Below are 20,029 nucleotides of genomic sequence, written 5' to 3'. Positions count from 1 at the left end.
TCCTGCTCCATTTCACAAACTGAACAATGTGTCATTATTCAGTTGCCTCAAAGCTAAAACTAAAGATAACGAATGTTCTGTGAATCTGCTGACTATGATGAAAGGAATTTCCATTATGTTTCAAGACATGTAATTTCTGGGATGTTGCCATATGTTCTACATTGTATAAAAGCATTGCATATCACTATAGCTTTCATTTTACCTTGGTGTGAAGGGACCATTTCTAATTTTCTTTACTATGCCAAATCAGGAATTCATCAGTGTGTGGGTGCGAGATCCCAGAGTCCAGAAAGAAGATTCATGGCACTCTTACGTAGATTATGAAATTTGTGTTCATGTAAGTATGTTACTTTTAAGTGTACATTTCTGGAAATAACACATCTTAGGAAGATTTTGGCTAAAACATAAATATCAATTCAAAAATTTAACTCATGGTTAAATATTATGATCGCTGCAACTTGCTCTTTCTGTCTAAGAGTGCATTTACCTAAGGTCGAAGTATGGCAATTTAAAATTGCTATTCTGACCTCCAAACACATCAAAATGACATTTGAGACCACAACTGGGAATTTGCTAAGTTATGTTTTTTTTTTAAATATAAAAGAAGTCTCAAATTATCCATTTGGCCTGCCTGAATGTTTTGGAGATTTGTTTTTCAATTTTTTTGGATCTTGAGATAATGAATGGGCCTGCCCCTTCTTTTCGTACCTTCTGAAACATTAGCTACTTAGGAAGGTCTTTGTACGTACATTTAGTCTCTCTCCATCCTTCTTGAACCTGTGCGCTAATGACATAAAATAGTGCTCTCCAAGCAACTAATGTAAATTTCTTGAATGCTGTCACAATATACTTCATTTTTTCACTTGGTTTACATTTTAAACAGTTCCTTAGCTTTCTGTATGAACCCATTTCCAAAATCTGCCTCAATATGGGTCATTAATCTTCTTCATGTCATTGTATGCTTAGTAATATTCACTTTGAAATCAGAAACATTTATCTTTAGACGAGAAAGAGCAGTCCGACAAGATGCATTTCATAATGCACTTTACACATTAGCAGTTTAAAAAAACTGATTTCTTGGGATCTCCACTTGTTTAATGTGATGTGTATTTATATTTTAGTTTTTATGCTGACTGCAAAGGAAGTGTATGCTGCAAAGGCTTGAGCTTTTCAGAAAAGCAAGAGTTCAAAACCATTATTATTAATTTGAAGTTTGTGCCCATTCTTTTATCTGTGGCTTGATGCTACACTGCATTTCCAGTTCTTTACAAACTGGTCAAGGAGAAGGGAAAAAACAACTCTCTTCAGGCTTAGACTTCAAAATAACACACTTATTAATCATTGATATTAGTATTAATCATTGATAAATCAGGCTCTGACTTAGTAGGTAAAGACTAATCAATCTTTGTGTGTTCATGTCCATATTGTCGTCATATCTGGTGCAGGATTCCAGATTTGAGAACTTTTGTTTTCTTGCTGTGCCCACGCTATCCATTTATACTCTGATGTAGCTCCTTGTCATCATCACAAGGTTGCTGTCAGGTCCCAACACCCTTGGACAACCTCCATAAGCAATGTTCTCATCTTTTAAGGTAAATTGTTTTCTCTTGGTGTCAGGTATATATTATTTCTAGACTGATATATCATACATAATATTATTAGGCATGTATAAACCTAGTGGTATAAAATTATTCTAATTCAATGATCAAGATACCAATCCTGTCAATAATTGAACTAGTGGATGAATTGCCCAAGGAGCGATGGTCACAATCATGCAGTGGGTGTTTGGGCTATAATTGGAGGAGTGTTGTCACTGTGTTTGTTTGGTTGTCAATTTCAAAGCAATAGATTTTGATCCCTCTAACTTTTCCTGGGTGACTATTTAGCTAAGTAAATTGGAACCTTCAAAGTTAGGCATTGTGAACTTTTTTTGCAAAGCTTCAGTTGCAGGGCAATTGTCCACTGGAAGTTGAAATTTTCTGAACAATTATTGCATAGTCAGTGTGTCAGGACCTTTTAACAGGTCCAATAGTGTGCCTTTCAGGGCATGTCAAGTCTCTGATTATCTGGAGACCAGAAGGTCTCAATCTTCCACAATTTTCCTGTCTTTTATATTGTTGAATTCCAATCTTAGTGAAAGTGGAAAACTCTAACTTCACTGCTTGATGTAACTGGCTTCAAATTTTGTTTCTTACAGACTAATAGTATGTGTTTTACAAAGAAGACTTCCTGCGTTCGAAGACGCTACAGAGAATTTGCTTGGCTTAGGCAGCGACTTCAAGACAATGCTGTATTGATGTAAGGTTTTGTTTTTGTTTTTATTTTTAAAAACCAGCCTGTTTTGCAGAGTGTTCAACCTCTGGGCAGAAGGAAGCCTTGTCAAAATTTCAGTACAACCTTTAGTGGAATATTCCAACGTAACTTGCATGTTTTCTCTCTCTTTAAAAATGTCTAGTTATTGATGAACCTTTGGCATCTAGACTGTTACTAGAAATGTGCAGGGTAAAACACTAGAGTGTTTTGCACAGAGTGTGTAATACAGAAACTGGTCATTTGGTTCATGTAATGTTTATGTTGCAAATGATCCTCATTCCATTTTGTTTCAGCAAACGCTTGGTTTCTTTCTCCCTTGTCTTTATCCCATTTCCCGCTATTTCAACTCCTCCATAGTGAAGTCCACGCTTCTGACTATCTGCGTAAAATGGTTTCTCCTGCATTTGCCATTGGGTTGATTAGTGACTACTTATTTATGGCATTTTACTGCACCTACTAAAAGTTAAGATTGTCAAGCTAGTTAAGTTATTTAATGATGGAAAATCTTAAGGACTTTTAGTCACATTTTCATCTTGGTCAATTACTCAATGTTAATTTTACACTATTTCATATTGTTAGCTTGGTTAACTTGCACTGAAATGAAATGAAATTTTGCATTGCTGGAATAGAAATATTTTATTTGAACCCAGAGAAGGAGAAACCAAAAGTAGCTGGGATGCTCTGTTGCTATACTTAACCAAGAAAGTGAACAATTTTTAAAGATATTTCTGAAACTCCATGTGTGTCCTTGGGCGTATCAAATGCCATCCACTGTCTACAAAGAGTGCCCAGGTTTGGAAATAAGTTATGGGCAGGCTCCTAACCTGAGTAATTCAGCACTTTTTTTTTTGTTTCAGATTTCTACAGTATTTACCTTTTTTTTCGTAATAGAAAAAAATTAAGAATGCCACACTGTGGGGTGTACTAAGATTTTCTTGACTTGTGTTCAAATGCATCAGCACTTTCAAATGAACCCTGTAGGGTAAGTCTGTTGTGATGCAGGAGAGTGATTCAAAACTGTTTAATATTTGTAGTAGCAGGATTTAAAGTCACCACCTTTGTTTGCTGCTTTGGAAAAGGGTGACGTGTGGTTAGCACAGCGGCTTCACAGCATCAGGAACCATCTTTGATTCCAGCCTTGAGTGACTCTGTGTGGAGTTTGCACCACCATCTCATCTGTATGGGGTTCCTCCTACAGTCCAAAGATGTGCAGGTTAGGTGGAGTGGCCATGCTAAATTGCCCCACGACATTCAGGGATGTGTAGGTTGGGTGGATTAAGTGTGAGGTTTTACAGGGATAGGGTGGGGGATCGGGGTGGAATGCTCTTTGGAGGGGTGGTGTGGCCTTCATGAGCTGGTTGGTCTCTTTCCACACAAGGTATTGTGTGACTCAAAACGCCAAATGCAAATCTGTGACCATCATGTATACATACATGGATGCTTGATATTAAATTTCATCTATTTTTTTCCGTTTTACTCTGCATGCCTGAACTAGCAAGACCAATTCCCAAAGTTGTACTGCAGATATTGATGGATGCGAGGGAGGGTTCTGAGTTTTACTCAGTGCACTGCACCTTGCACATATCCACTGAACCATCAGGCATAATTATTGGGGTTAGCGCTGTTAATGCATGAGACATGGGTGCTGCAATATCAATTTTTATTTTAACGTTTCAGTTGGTTGATGACTAAATAGTGTAAGATATTTTTGTCATCAGTTCTGAAAGCTGTGCCGTGGTTGCATAACAGAAAGGGCTTTGTTCATTCGGCGGCTTTTACAGGAATTTTGCTAATTTATTTGAGATTCACGGACATAATGTGCCCAGATTATTGTTGTTCTGCAATTATTGGAACATTTTGCAACTAAATGTGGATGGCCAGCTGATCCGGTTCAGAGTTTGTCATTATTCTCTTTTGCAGAAGTCTGCCAGACTTGCCTCCAAAGAGCCCTTTTTTCAGTGCAAGTAATGTCCAACATGTTGAGCAACGCTGTCAAGGCCTTCAAGGATTTTTAGAGAAGTAAGTATCGGCTACACAACCTAATTTTTGTTCATAGTTTAGCACTGCACTGAGTTTAACTGATTCTCATACATGACATGAACAGAAACTGTTTGAAGTAACCAGTTTATATAGTATTTCCATTTGGAGAGAACTGAAACACTTACCTTTGTCAGCATGTCAGGTAGACTTTCAGTATTATTACAATTTTTTTGTGGGAATGTACATTGCTGGGAAAGTTAGCATTTATTACCCATCCCATTTTGCCCTTGAGAAAGTGGTGAGCGGCTTTCTCAAACTGCAGCAGAGTATGCGGTTAGGTACATGCACCAATATATTGCGTAAGGAGTTCCAGGGTTCAAAGTCAGAACAGTGCGTGCCATGATGGGGAAATTGTAGTGATTGCAGCTGTGATTGATTCACAATAGTATTTGTCAACATTGGTATGAATGACACAGACAGGAATGTGGTTATTCAACCAAAACTAAGGTAGAAAATGAACAAGAATGGCCTCCAATACTAATCTCCAGATTACACTGAGTACAATATGCAAGTCAGCACAGGTACAGGAGGATAAAACAGATAAATGTGTGGCTAGAAAGCTAGGACTGGATGACAAAAGAGACAAAAGATGCTGTACATCTGTGACTCTATGACCAGGTACCAGGCTGGATGTGATGCATTAAAGGACAATCTGGGAAATGAGTGGAAATTGCAGAAAAGCTAGGACTAGGATGAACAATAAATGGTCGGCTGTAATCAGAATATAGAAGGATTAGAGGATATAAAATGCAAAGAAGGCATGAAAAAGAGATACCAGCTAATGTAAGAGGAATGCTCAAAGTCTTCTGTTTGGCACATAGTCATTAAAAGGGTAGTAAAAAGAGGAATTGGGCCAAAAAGGGAGATTTACACATGGAGAAAGAGGGTACAGCTAAGCTGCTGTGTGAATACTTTGTATCTTTTACTACCAAGGTCCAGGATGCCACTAGGCTGTAGTGAAATGGGAAGTAATTCACAGTGATTTATAACTTATCAGAAAGGAAGCATTGAATAGACCGTCAAATAGGTCTTAAATATAGACACTATGATGAGGTTTGACTGAAAATATATATGAAAAATAAATAAATATTGAAAAAATCATTATGCTTGAAATATTGAAAAATCAACACGAAGTGGTGCGTGTATGGAATGAGCTGCCAGAGGAAGTGGTGGAGGCTGGCACAATTGCAACATTTAAAAGGCATCTGGATGGGTGTATGAGTAGGAAGGGCTTGGAGGGATATGGGCCGGGTGCTGGCAGGTGGGACTAGGTTGGGTTGGGATATCTGGTCGGCATGGATGGGTTGGACTGAAGGATCTGTTTCTGTGCTGTACATCTCTGTGACTCTATGACCAGGTACCAGGCTGGATGTGATGCATTAAAGGACAATCTGGGAAATGAGTGGAAATTGCAGAAACACTAGTCACAGGTTTTTGGTCTTCCTTAGGATCTGAGGGTGGTGCCAGAGGACTGCAAAGTCGAGAAATTGTTCAAAAAGGACTGTAAAAACAAGCTCAGCAACTATAGGCCGATCAGTTTTTAATTTCAGTGGTGAGGAAACTTCTAGAAACAATAATTGAGGACAAAAATCAGTAGTCTCATGGACAAATGTGAGTTGAGTAAAGAAAGCCAGCATGGATTTATTCAGGAAAATAATGTTTAAACTAACTAATGTTTTTACAGCAAAATTAGAGTGTTGATGAGAGAAATACTGTTTATGTGGTGTTTATGAACTTCCAAAAAGCATTTCATACAGTGACACACAATAGACTTAGTAGAAACATTATAGTTCATGGAATAAAAGGATGAATAGTAGCATGAATATGGAATCAGTGGAGTTACAGGAAGTGGCATGATAGGTAATGTTTTTCAGGCTGGAAGAATATTTGTGGTAGACATCCAGTAAGGGTCAGTATTGGACCTTGGTTTTTCCTGAAGTATATTAATAATCCAGGGCACAATTTCAAAGTTTGCAGGCAATACAGAATTTGGGAGCATTGTGACTTGTGATGAAGGCAGTGTGGAACCTCAAAAGGACAAAGGCAATTTGGCAGAACGGTGGATAGGTGACAGATGGAGTTCAATGTAAAGAAGTGTTAACTTTTTTGATAGAAAGAAGATGGAGAAACAATAAAAACTGGTGGCACGGTGGCTCAGTGGTTAGCACTGCTGCCTCACAGCACCAGGGATCCAGGTTCGATTCCAGCCTTGGGCGACTGTGTGGAGTTTACACATTCTCCCAGTGTCTGCGTGGGGTTCCTCCCACAATCCAAAGATGTGCAGGTTAGGTGAATTGGCCACGTTAAATTGCCCATAGTGTTAGGTGCATTAGTCCGATGGAAATGGGTCTGGGTGGGTTACTCTTTGGAGGGTAGGTGTGGACTTGTTGGGCTGAAGGGCCTGTTCCCACACTGTAGGGAATCTAATTTAATCTATTCTGGAAGGTACAATTCTAAAGGAGTGATGGTGGTACAGGTGCAGAAAGACATGGGTGTATATGTATGTAAGCCATTCAAAGTGGCAAGACCGGTTTAATGTGCAACTAATATAGCATACACTATCCTAGGCTTTACTAATGGGGGAATAGAGTACAAGAGCAGGTGGTTATGTTGAAACTTAAACACTTCCTTGGTCTCAGCTGAAGTCTGGATGTTGCACTTTGGGAAAGATGGAAAAGGAATTGGAGAATTACAGGAAGTCATCCATGGGAATAAAGAACTTCACTGATCTATTTTCATAACTGAAGTTAGGACTCCCTCTCCTTTTTTGAAGAAGTGAAGGTCTGATAGAGGTATTCAAGTCATGAGTAAATTGGATAGAGTAGATATGGAAAAACTGAAAATTCTTCTTTTTAATTGGCTGTTTAGCCTGCTTGATGAGATCATTGTTGGTAAACTTGAAGATCCTCTTTAGCTGTCACTCGATTGAAATGAACTCTGAAATAGGGTCACAGAAGTTGGGAGGCTATTCTGAGGACCTTGCATCGCCATCAATGATGAACGCTGTCACTTTGGTTCTAACTGGAGAATCCTGAAATAAAGACGACAGAAATTAAAACCAATATTTTAAAGGAGTAATCTTAAAAATGTAAGCCTGACACACACTGAGAGAGTCTATAATTATTCTTTTGCATTTGCCTTCGGTATGTTCAGGACTTATAGTCAGCTATATTTAAAACAAATAGTTTTGAATGTCATGAGACAATTACACTGTGGACATTGTCTCAAAGCCTGTCTTTTATTTAATGGCTACTGCCATCTTGTGGTTACAATTCTGTCCTGCAGCAAATTTGCTTACTGCTAAGAATTATTTAGGCTAGAAATTTCTTCAGAATAAATTGCCCTTGTCTCCCCTGCTTTCTACAATAGAGTAGGTGGGGGTAAGTGTAAAATCTTCAAACATTTGATTCATGCATGTGGTAACTTCCAAGTTTTTTGATTGTAACCTTAATGTTACACTGTGGGTCGTTCTTGTTTTATGAATGCAAGGTCACATTTCATTTTTTTTGCCTTCTAGCAGATCCTTGCTAATATTGTATGGTAAATGTCTTCTAATAAGACTAAAGGCAAGCACTGGCCTTTATAGTTTGAATGTTCAGCTCATGGCACACCAAATCCCAAGTGCCAGATACTGCTGGTGGAAGCTGTTTTTTTTTGCATTTTTTTGGTCTGGGCTACAAGTTGAAATTTTTCATTCCCACTACCTTTGGCAAAAGTTATTTCCTTGGTGCTCACAGGACGTGAGCATTGCTAAGTACACCAGCACATTTTGCTTATCCCTAATTGCCCTTCAGAAGGCAGTGAGGAGCTGCTGGTTTAGACTCCAGGCAAATGGTACACAATTGTGCTGTTAAGAAAGTTCCAGGATTTTGACCTAGTCACAATGACAGATGGTGATACAAAGAACAGGGAGTGAAAGCATAAATAAGAAATACTATTCTAAATAGTGTGCAAGCAAAGAGGGACCTGGATGTATATCCATGCAAGTCATTAGTGATGACAGGATAGGTAGAGAGAGAGCTGTTAATAAAGCATGCAGCACTTGAGACTTCTTAAATAGAATACAAGACCAGAGAAGTCACAATGGACTTGTATAAGACGTTTAATTACATTTCATTTGGAGGAATGTGTACTGTTCTGGACACCACACTATGGAAATAGTGTGAATGCTTGGGTGAGCATGCAAAGGCTTTTATTGAATAGTGTTCCGGGTGAGAGAGTTTTTGGTTATGAAAAATCAAAAGTTGCAAGTTTGCTTTTGCTTGGAGAGAAGATTCAGAGGGGATTTCGTTGAAGCTCTCATAATTGAGGGATCTGGACAGAGTATATTGAGAACCAGAAAGCACAGTTTTAAAGTGATTTGCAAAAGATGTCGATGTGAGATGAGAAATTACAACTTCAATCAGAGTAGTTGTGGTATGGAATGCACTGCTTGGAAGTGTGGTCAAGACAGGTTGAATTGAGGTATTCAAGAGACCATTAGGTGCTCTTTTCTATGTAGATAATGTGTAGGGTGAGGGAAAGGCAGGAGATTGGCCTTTTGTAACAGATACAGTGGGCTGAATGGCCTCCTTTTTCATTGTGACAATTCTGTGAAGTTAGAATAGTGTGTGCCTTGAAGGAGAACTTTAAGGGGATGGTACTCCCACTCACCAATGTAGGACTATTTTAGAATAGAATAGAATCCTCACAGTGGGCCGAATGGCCTGTTTCACAATGAGTCCATACTAAACCTACAAAGATCATCCCACCCAGACCCATCTCCCTACCTTATCCTTGTAACTCTGCATTTCCCATGGCTAATGCACCTAACCGACACATCCCTGAACACTATGGGTAATTTAGCATGGTCCATCCACCTAACTTTCATATCCTACCAAAAGATTTGCCTCAAATTTACTCTCAAATTGTCAGTGGTACTTTTTATGACAGCAACCAAGTTGTGCCTTTTTTTTCTTAATGATCTTGTGGTGGAGTGGGGGTCTCTTAATCGAATAAACAACAAATGCACAATCTAAAAATAGATGTATGAAATGAAGGTAATCACATGGTTCTCACATGCAGTGGTAATAATGCATGTGATTGTAATGGTGTGAAGTTCCAATGTGTTAATTTTAATAGTGATTTCTTTCAAGTCAGTTAAAGTTTTGGTTTACAAAAGAATAGAAAATTTGAGCAATAAAATTAAGTAACATTTTCAATTTACACAGCCTGATTTTATGTCCGTAGAATCTAATTCACAATGTGTTTTTGGCAAATTGTCATTGCTAACTGGTTTGTTTGACACTTAATGTAACTGATCTTGATTCTTAAATTTATACATTTAGTCCTGTATGATTGTCTGATCTTAAACATTTTGCTGTTTATAGTATGGCTCACACATTATAAAAACTATAATTCCATCTCCAGTATGAGGTCACAGCAGCAAACAGGACTCATTGTGAATTGGATTTGAGTCAGAGTCAGGCTTTGGACGACACCCAAGCAGTGGTGACATCTCCATATTTTCTCTTTAGTATAATTTTAATTTTGCACTTGGAAAATGCAGTCCAGGATAATTAAACCAGTACTACTATTGTTGTGTGGCAGTCACTGCCCTAGGTTTGAGACTGGCTGAGCTAGCGTGGAATTGAGTGTATGCTAGACCTATCCAGAATGATGGGTATATTTCAAATATAGTAGGTGTCAATGATAAACATTCATTTGTAAACATTTGCCAAGCTTTGTGCAATTGTTCAAAAGCTGCTTTTTAAAAATAAAATAAATACCTGTGCCCTATTGTTTGGCAAGTGATTCTTACTAGTGCCATGTTTGTCAAGCAGTGTAGTGTTATGCCTCACTGCACACAGTCACTGCCTGGCTTTGACTTGACTGAAAGTACTGCAGCACCAATAAGATATAGATCTCTCCATCTCCCAGATGGTGCACTGAATAGATTATAGCTAGAAAATCTCCTGGCTGGTATTTCAAAACAAATTGCAGCCTCTTTGTTTGAATAATGATTCAATATTGGATCTCATTCCTGGAAGTTACAAGAGCAACCTTTTCACTGGATGATTCAATTTAGTTTCTGGTTTATTCCTCATTTTATTGGTCTGCATTTTAGGTCTTTTGTATTCATTTCAGCTGAGTTTTCTTAACTGTAGATTTCTCAAGGTAAATAGATAATGTTGAGATGCAAATCAAATGAGATTAGTGCTAAACATTCAGCTGACAGTTTGGGACAGTTACTAATCAATTTACATCCTGTTATCAAGTAATCGTATTCGCTATGATGACTGACTGTTCTACAATTTTTTGTTGGTTAATGATACTGAGGTGCGCAAGTAGTGAGGAGGTTTTCAATTTGTTTCCAAGAGGTGAAAATTTTTTCTTTTTTTTTTTGAAAGGAAGTATTGGCCAATCACTTTAAATATAAAACGGAAAAATGGAGTACCACAAACATCACAATTTTAATGAGAGTTTAGACATGACTGCCCAAAACCTTTTTTTATTTGTTTTTCTGTAGCGCTAGTTACCTTATTTAGAGTACTGCAATTAATGTGTTGCAGGAAAATTGCACATTTCATTATTGCACAAGATGCATTTCTTGTTTGCTCTTAATTAATACCTCAAAATATACCATGAGTACCTAACTGAAGCTAGTACTTCACCATAACTTTTAGCTCTGTATAGCCATGGGCAATCTGGGAGGTTATAGATTTCATCCAATGCACAATATGAATTTTTACCTCGCTACTGCATTTCACTGTTATCCCACCTACACCCCCGCTGAGTTAAAAGTGCCATTATACAGCACTAAACTTCTAGTGAATTTACTAATTTATCTAAGGGCATGCAATTCTTTTTCAAAATTTGTCCTTGCTACCAGATTCATGGGAATGGAAACACTTGAGACAGAAATTAACTCCAAAATGGTAGTTACGTGAAACTAGCATTGAGGAAATGGCACCTGAATGAGGAAATTATCTCTCATTTCTAGTCAAAATACAGATAGTAACTAATCAGTTTTTTAAACAATGCTTTTACTTAGTAGCTATATTCAATGCTGATGTAAAACAGAAATTGCTGGAGGAACTCAGCAGGTCTGGTAGCATCTGTGGGAAGAACGCAGAATTAGCATTTTGAGTCATCAGACTAAAAATGTTAACTGTTTTTTCCCCACAGAATCTGCCAGACCTGCTGAGTTTCTCCAGAAATTTGTTTTTGTTTGATTTCATCAACTGCAGTTCTTTATTTTATTAAATGCTTCAATTTTATGTTCAATGGTCAGAAAACAAAAATATCTATAATAGGCTATTTGTCTAAATATATTATGGGGTAAGAACTGTGGTTTCCATTTGCAAACTTGCTCTTATTTGATATTGGTAATGTAACTGCAGATTTCATTCAATTTCTGTATTGATACATGGACATATGTTTAAACAGGAACATTTCTGTCCATATACTAAGTATATCATTCCACTCTCAATTAGCAGGGACTTCAGTGATGTTATATAAAGCAAAATTAATTTTCAACCAATTTTTCAAGAATATTTAATCTGAAACTGTACACAGGAGGGAAAAAAATCTTTTGGCACATAGTGTGCACATTCCCCATTTAACAGCATTCTCGAAAGCATTCCAGAAATTTATAGTAGAGGAGGTTAATACCACTGAACTTTTTGATTTGAAATCATTTTTAGGTGAATGCTCAAAAAGCAACAAATTTAAGATAACATTATTTGGATCATAACCAGTAAGGCTGAAATTCACCATGAATATTTTGGGAAAGGCAATAGTTGTTCCAATGTTTGTTTTGCAATGAATCTTGAGGATTGTTGTCCAAACTCTTCCTTCAGCAGTGAGTTGTCACCATTTAACCTCTAAGGGGCGCCATTTAACAGCTGAGAAATATCTATTCAGTCCTCCTAATTCAGCCAACTCCTAAAATGTGTACCTTATTGCAGCCTGAATGGTATCTTAATGTTACTACTGTATTCAATAACCATAAAAGAATATCACCAAGCCCCTCAAGTCTGATCCATGGCCATGAGGTTATGGTTGATCTGATTCCTAGTGTGATCTATCTGACTTGGATTCCTACTTGGTTCACAAGTATCTATATTTTCTGATTTTAAAATGAATCAAGCTAGCATTTGCTTGTTGTACAAGAGAATGCACACTCTTTGCATTTTGAACTAATTGTTAGATTCTCTCCTGAATGACCTGACACTTATTTTGAAGTTATGTTGCCTTATCCAAGACTTCTCCACGAGTGGAAAATAATTCTGTCTATGTCCTATCAGTTTAATTCAAAATCCTTTTTTTCTTAAAAAAAAATTAACTAATTCTCTTTCCTTTTTAACTGACCATATACCAGGGAATAGGAACCTAGTTGATCAATCCCTCATGATCTAACCCTTGACACGGTAGCTCAGTGGTTAGCACTGCTGCCTCACAGCACCAGGGTTCCCAGGTTCGATTCCAGCCTCAGGTGCCTGTCTGTGTGGAGTTTGTACATTCTCCCTGTGTCTGCGTGGGTTTCCTCCGGGTGCTCCAGTTTCCTCTCTGTCCAAAATTGTGCAGGTCAGGTGAATTGCCCATGCTAAATTGCCCATAGTGTCAGGTGCACTAGTCAGAGGGAAATGGGTCTGGGTGGGTTATTCTTCGGAGTGTCTGTGTGGACTGGTTGGGCTGAAGGGCCTGTTTCCACACTGTAGGGAATGTAATCTAACTTTCTACACTTCCTTTAAGACTTTTACTAAAGTTCCACACTTTTTTTAAGATGCAAGCCCAAAAGTGTACACTGTAATCCAGATGAGAGCAAACTAGGACTTTGTATTGCTCCCTTTCCACTCTAGCCCATGAGTTATAAGACCTAACATTCCATTACCCATATCATTTCAGTAACCTGCATACAGGAACTCTCAAGCAGCAACTATAGATTAATAAAGAAGTTTCTTGTTTAAAAAAATTACTAAGTACTGGAGCATGTTTATAGAAATGAGTCCCAGAGTTACTTGCAGTAGAATATTTGCAACATGAGTGATTTTAGCCTGAAGGATTCTGGTTTATTAATAGTTAAAAATCTTGCCACAAATTTCGAAGGACATGGTAAAATGCTGAAGGAAATAGGAACTTTTCTAGATTTCATTTTTTGTTTGTGCTACAGAGATTCTATTCAAAACCTGGCATAAAACATGGTATTCCTGACAATTAATGTTAGTAAGCTGAGTGCCATATTGTTTTGGGATAATCATTCATAGTATACGAGGTAAAAACAATGACTGCAGATGCTGGAAACCAGATTCTGGATCAGTGGTGCTGGAAGAGCACAGCAATTTAGACAGCATCCGAGGACAGGCAAAATCGACGTTTCGGGCAAAAGCCCTTCATCAGGAATAAAGGCAGAGCGCCTGAAGCGTGGAGAGATAAGCTAGCTTATCTCTCCACGCTTCAGGCTCTCTGCCTTTATTCCTGATGAAGGGCTTTTGCCCGAAACGTCGATTTTGCCTGTCCTCGGATGCTGCCTGAATTGCTGTGCTCTTCCAGCACCACTGATCCAGATTCATAGCATACGGTATTGCCACCTTCCTACAGTTGTTTAACTAGCAAACAAAAGGCTGTATCCATCAGCACAACTAAATGACACAAACTATCTTTACTATTTGGCAAAATTTAAGGGATGAATTATTTTATATGCATTTTGAGGGTTTAATTTCAAAGCTTTTGAAAGGATTTTGCATTTGTAGAATCATTACGATGTATCGAACAGAAAACTGCCATCGATCCTGTAGCCTCTATACTATGGATTTGTACAGCTCTCACTTGCCTGTAAAACTTACATTTATCAGGAAAGTACTTTCTCATGAGCACATTTTTGAAAATTTGTTTCTTCTCTTTTATTTCATACTTATTGTATAGTTTATAAAATGTTTTCAAATCTATCCAAGAACTCACCCTTTCCTATCTGATCTCCTCTAATCCCCACAACTCTCCAAGATCTCTTGACAATCCCTGACTTTAATTACTTCACCCTTCGTTCATCATGTTTCCTAAACACTCGAGTTGGCTACCACTCCTCTCCCTACCAAAGATAATTCACTGCATCTCTATCTCAGTTAATTCCTCAAAAACATTTGTTAAGAATAACCTCTTTGACTGTTTTTCATCTGCCCTAATATCGCCTTGTATGGCACGATGTCTACTTTTGTTCTTGCAAAGTGCCTTAAAATGTTTTCTTACTTTGAACATGATACATCGATATAAGTTTATTACCTTCGGAGCATTCTATGCATGTAAATTATCCTGTGTAAAATCAGAAGCTGATAATTCATTTGAAAATTATCCAATCTCAATTTGAGTTAGACCATGGACATACCAAAAGTAAGCCATACAGCCCATCCACCATGACATAATGGCTGATCAGCCTTTTTCCCCATAACCCTGGATTTCCTTACTGAGTTAAAAATCTATCTCAACTTTGAGCATATATAATGACCCAGTTTCTACAGCCCTCCTATGATAAAGAATTCCACATTCACAAACTTCTGAAAGAAAATATTCCTCCTCAAACCCACTGGACTGGCATCCTATCTACCATCTTCAGCTTTCACTTTCTTCAAGAGTGCATAGTGGCAGCAGCATGTACCATCTAATAAGATGCACTGTAGTAACTCATCAAGGCTCCTTCAAGAGATCTTGCAAACCCATGAAGAACCGGAGCAGTAGATATATAGAACACCACCACCTAAAAATACCCCTCTAAGCGCACATCATCTTGACTTGGAACAATGTTGCCATTCCTTCACTGTCATTGGGTGAAATGTCTGCAACTCCCTTCCTAACAGCACTGGCTGTCCTACACCCCAAGTGACTGAAGAAAGCAGTACACCATAACCTTCTCAAGGGCAATGAGGGATGGGCAATAAATACTGATCTAATACTCAATATTCATGTCCCAGGAGTACATTTAAAAAAAAACCTGAATCAAAAACCTTCCTGAACTTGAGATGATGTTGAGAGCTCCCGACTGCTGTAAATGTCAACTGACACCTGCAGCTGAAGTGAGCATTTAATACCCACGCTAATCACTTCTCTTAAACAATATTGTGATTTTAAGAAGATAAATGTTTGTTCATTCAATTTTAAAGGGACAATAAACTTGTATATCTGTGATATGATTTCAGTCCATGTTTGTGACTATGCCAGAGCTATTATTATGCAACAAGGAATAAACTTTCACATCTATGGTCTGTTTTATCCTATGAGTAAAGGATCCATGTATCTTTACGGAAAACCTTTCTATATTCTCAATGACCACAGACACAGATGAGTTGCGTTAAAATCACTTGTCCTTAGAATTATTCATCTGTTACATTTGGAGATACATCACCCTTTTTGGGAAGAAAGAAGTAGAGGATTGTACCTGACGTGAATAATTTGCTTCTGTCACACCAGTACTGATATTTCTCAAACTGAGTATATTTTAATTGCCAAGTCACTACTTCTGCTTGAGAAATTACTGTTTGAAGGCAAAGTAAATTTATTTATACATCTTCAACTTTTTAATGTAGCTTGTTTTATATTTCTCCATTTATGCTTGGCTACAGATTTGTTGCTGTGTATTAAGTTAACTGCTTTGATCAAGTTTCTTTTTTGTTTTGAAACTTTAGCGCAAAAGATTTGGGGTTCAGTAACATACAAATTCTACGTTAACCAATGAATCAAAGATTTATTGGTTTTTGACTGCATTGGTATCTCTCTTTCTACTCTATCCCCCCCCCCCCCCCCCCCCCCCCAAAAAAAAAACTATTATTCAACATTTCTGAATGAGTCCAGAGTGAGTATTTGGAAGGACGTGCATTTGTAGAGGTCATCATGTAGAGAACATCACCACCAAATCCTGATTGTTGCTCACTTAGCTTTTTAAAAATGCATTAATGGATGTGCAGATGCATTCCTAATTTGGGCTGCTACATTCAGGAATTGGAAGTATAACTTTTTTCAAACACTAACCCAAGGTTCCACCCCATCCCCACCCCTGCACGCCCAGCATTGTCACAATTATGTTTTTGCTTTGCTTGAAGTCGTCTAACATGGCATAAGCAAAATATTGAACCTGCTCCCTGGCTCATTTACTTATTCTTTAACTGACTGAGCTACTGGTGCAGTTCTGATGTTTTTAATACTCTACTTAAGAAAAGCCTTACAAAACGGCACAGAACTAGGGATCTTCCTTAACTTCTAGCTGAACTACTACGTACTGGTTTATCTTTTCTTTACAGCAAGCTTTCAAGGTTTTCTTTTTGTGTTGCAGAGTATTGAAGATCAACATACTCCTTTCAGACAGTAGATTACACCTCTTCTTGCAGACGCAGTTAAACACTACAGAGATTGAGGCCTGTGTCTCGGGTCAGACTGACTACACAGTTGAGGATGCAGTTCACAGACATGCCACTTCTAACCGAAGATTCCCTGTAGAGGAAGCATAGCCAGTAAAGATTGGTTTAGACTTAAGCTGCGAAAGGTATTTCATATTGATGCCTTACTCTTTGTTTTTAGTCCAATGTGGACATCTTTATTTTTAAAAAACATTGTTAATTGACCAAATTTTTATAGAGCTGTGACAGCTAATCATAGAAAGCTGCTCACACCTACACACCGAGTTAATGAATGCTGTGGAAATTCAATTATCTGCATTCTGATTATCTCAATTTCATTTTGTTGGACTTGGGTTATTTCCTTTTAAATTATCTAGCAAAAAAAAATCAGACCCTACTCCAAACACCTAATTAAAAGACCAAATTTCCTGTCTCTCTCTGTGACTGGAGATAATTAAGGTTCTCCTCTGTTACTCAGGCTTTAACTGTGTTGTAGAAACCAATTTCCTCTTTATTATTTTATTTTCATCAGCACTTCATCCTCGGGGCTTGGAAATGGCAGCAATGACAACAACGCAAAGTCATAAAAGATGAACATTGCGAGAATCTGTTTTGTGCCTCATTCTGCTTTGGGCATGTGTTCAGAATCTACAATCCAGACGGCTGATTTATCCAAATCTACCTCCAAACTGACCTCATTCACAAAAGAAATCTGTGAAAGCCCAGTACGATGCAGTGTTTTTCTTCATAGACAGGAAAATCATGTTTATTTGTGGTTACAGTGAAAATATTCAGTTACATCTTTGACTGAGAGATGTTCTATTTTCAATTGCAACTAGCAGGATAAAGGGTGGGGGGATAAAGAATTACCTGTTTTTTGGTAGGACATTCACAATTGCAATATGCATCAGAATAAATGATCAAAATTACATTTTAATAATTGTTATTGTGAAATACATTATTTTCTAAACTGCATTCCTAAATAGTATAAAACTTTGATCCTTCCGACTGAAGGATAAATGTTTGTAGGATGTGAGGAAGCAATATTCATTCTGAACACAGTAATTCCAAAGTTGCAAATGTCATTTTTCTTTCATGGGCTGCTATTTCTTGGAAGGAACAGACTCTGTTGCACGTGGAAATGTTATCCAATTATTTGTTAATCACTCCTAAGCCAATTTTATGCTAATTGCTCAAGCTTATTTAATTCAGTGATGTGCTTCCCAAAGAAACCTTGGATTTCAGTCTGTACACTTAGCTGATGGGCATTTCACAAATCAATTTAAAACGGCTTTTGTTTGAAATCTAAACTCCATGCTTAACGTGTACAGTTTACACTTGTGAACTGTAATAACATACTGCAGGCCACTCTGTTTACTACATTCAAAGCTGAGTTACATAATGGAAATGGCACTTGAGAACAATACAAGTTTAGAGAATCATTTGTTTGATTAAGTTATTGGAAACATTGTTTTAATTGTGTAGAAGAAATTTTGGTTGTATTAACACTGACTCTGACTCTGTTAAAAAAATTTATACTTGCCCTTTACAACAATCATTTTCAGTCTTCACATTACTCTCGAACCACATTAGCTGATCGTAATTTCATCCCCCCCTAAAACAGGAAGTTAGCAAGGAAGCTTCCTGGTTTTGGCTGAGATGGGGTACCACAATTAGCTGAAGCAACCCTGGGATTGCTTAATCTCTGCCCATCACCGTCAGCAAGCAATTGTTACAAGAATGCAGTGGGTAAGGACAAAAATCAGGCTCTGTTCATCAACCAGTCAACCAATTCTAAGCTGTCTCATGAAAATGGCCATTGGGTGGAAGTCGACCAATGTTTGTGGAATTTTGACTATTTAGAGAGCGAACATCTTTGTGGAAGGGAGAATATTCATTTTTAGTGAGTGTTGGAAATCACTTTTTGTACAAGTATAAAGCCACCAACATTCATCAGTTACCATTTTGATAGTGAATTAATATGCAACCTTAACATTCTACCCAAAAATATAAACAGATTTTAATAATTTTTTTTTGGGCTTTTCATTCTCTTGAATAAGCATTTGGGAGCATGACAGCTTTGGCCTAATTATTCTGAAAAGTGTTTTTTTTTCTGTGGTCTTGTTGCTGTAAATCTATATTGGTCTCTGTGAATTTTTTTAATAGCTTCAATTTGTTATTTGTTTACCTTTGGCCGTGATGATGATGTCTGAGGGAGAGTTGGCAAATAAACTTGGAAATCTGAATTTAATTCTCTTTTTTTTAAAAAAAGTTGGAATTTCTCTAGATGTTTCAAGCCACGTTCTACTTCAATTGATTTGTCCACTATAGACTCTTCAAATGTAACTGTTTACAGATTTGTGTACTACTGTATCTTATTACTTTATTAAATTTGGCAAAAATGTATGATTTGTGAACTGTTCTGATTTACACCACTCTGTCGGGTGAATCATTGATAATTTAATATGAAGTGAATCAACGGTCTGGTAAGCTGCAGGAATGCTTACTATTCTTCAGTGAAGTGATGGAATGCTTTGTGAAGCAAAATAGGTGCAAAAGCTTAAATCGATAACAAGCGTGCATATTAATAGCAGGAAACCCAAATCTGAAATTTTTGAGAGCTGTGTACACATACCCTTTCTAACTTTCTCAGCACTGCTGTAGGCCATTAGCGCCCAGTTTGTCAAGAGGTCTGTTCTCCCTGACCATATGGCATTAGGTGGTTATGAAAGTCGTTCTGTCTTGTCTAGACCAATTAACAGACTCTGGGAGTACTGCACCATACATTGCTTGACAGCTTAGTGGACTTCAGATTGCAATCTAAATGCTGTTGTGCACTTAGGCATAATTTGACTATAAATTTCCACCACCTGTTTTAAAATTCAAAACCAATTTTTTGCTGAAATGACATGAAGCAGAATTAAAAATACTCTACCCATTTCTTTTATCTTGTAATGATTTTAATTTCACTTCATGCTGCCAGTACATCTGTAAAATATTGTACTGTGTAACAACGAAGACTGATGTTCAGATAGGGTACAAAAATTATTTCTAAACCTTTAATTTATTTTCAAGAATTGTCAGAATGTGATTGAACTTTTTGATTTTTGTCAAAGTTTGCAAATGTTTGCTTGTATGCGTGCTGAAAATTGCAGTAAGAGGTTCAGACATTTATTTTTAATGAGCACAGCGATGAAAGAATTTAATTTTTCTGATGTCTTCTGTGATATTAATTCCTCTGTCACAGGATTTAATTGTATCTTTCAATAAATCAAGTAGAATTTGGCCTTTACCTTTCACAATGGATCACT

The 20,029-nt window shown here is 37.5% G+C and overlaps 1 protein-coding gene across 1 annotated transcript in view; it reads left to right on the top strand.

Moving 5' to 3' along the window:
• snx10b (sorting nexin 10b) overlaps positions 1–19,121 on the top strand; it is a 50,606-nt gene extending 31,485 nt beyond the window's left edge. Inside the window, exons 3-7 of the mRNA XM_087986972.1 lie at positions 251–337; positions 2,198–2,298; positions 4,234–4,332; positions 16,655–16,864; positions 17,251–19,121. Coding sequence (XP_087843098.1) covers positions 251–337; positions 2,198–2,298; positions 4,234–4,332; positions 16,655–16,829 — 462 coding nt within the window. The 3' untranslated portion in view covers positions 16,830–16,864; positions 17,251–19,121. The remainder of the gene's footprint in view (positions 1–250; positions 338–2,197; positions 2,299–4,233; positions 4,333–16,654; positions 16,865–17,250) is intronic.
• Positions 19,122–20,029: the final 908 nt, after the last annotated feature.

Source organism: Chiloscyllium plagiosum, unplaced genomic scaffold, assembly GCF_037043375.1.
Source record: "Chiloscyllium plagiosum isolate Xiang-an unplaced genomic scaffold, Cpla_swu_hap1 HiC_scaffold_5, whole genome shotgun sequence".
NCBI classification, from domain to species: domain Eukaryota; kingdom Metazoa; phylum Chordata; class Chondrichthyes; order Orectolobiformes; family Hemiscylliidae; genus Chiloscyllium; species Chiloscyllium plagiosum.
This window is presented reverse-complemented; position numbering and strand designations above follow the sequence as displayed.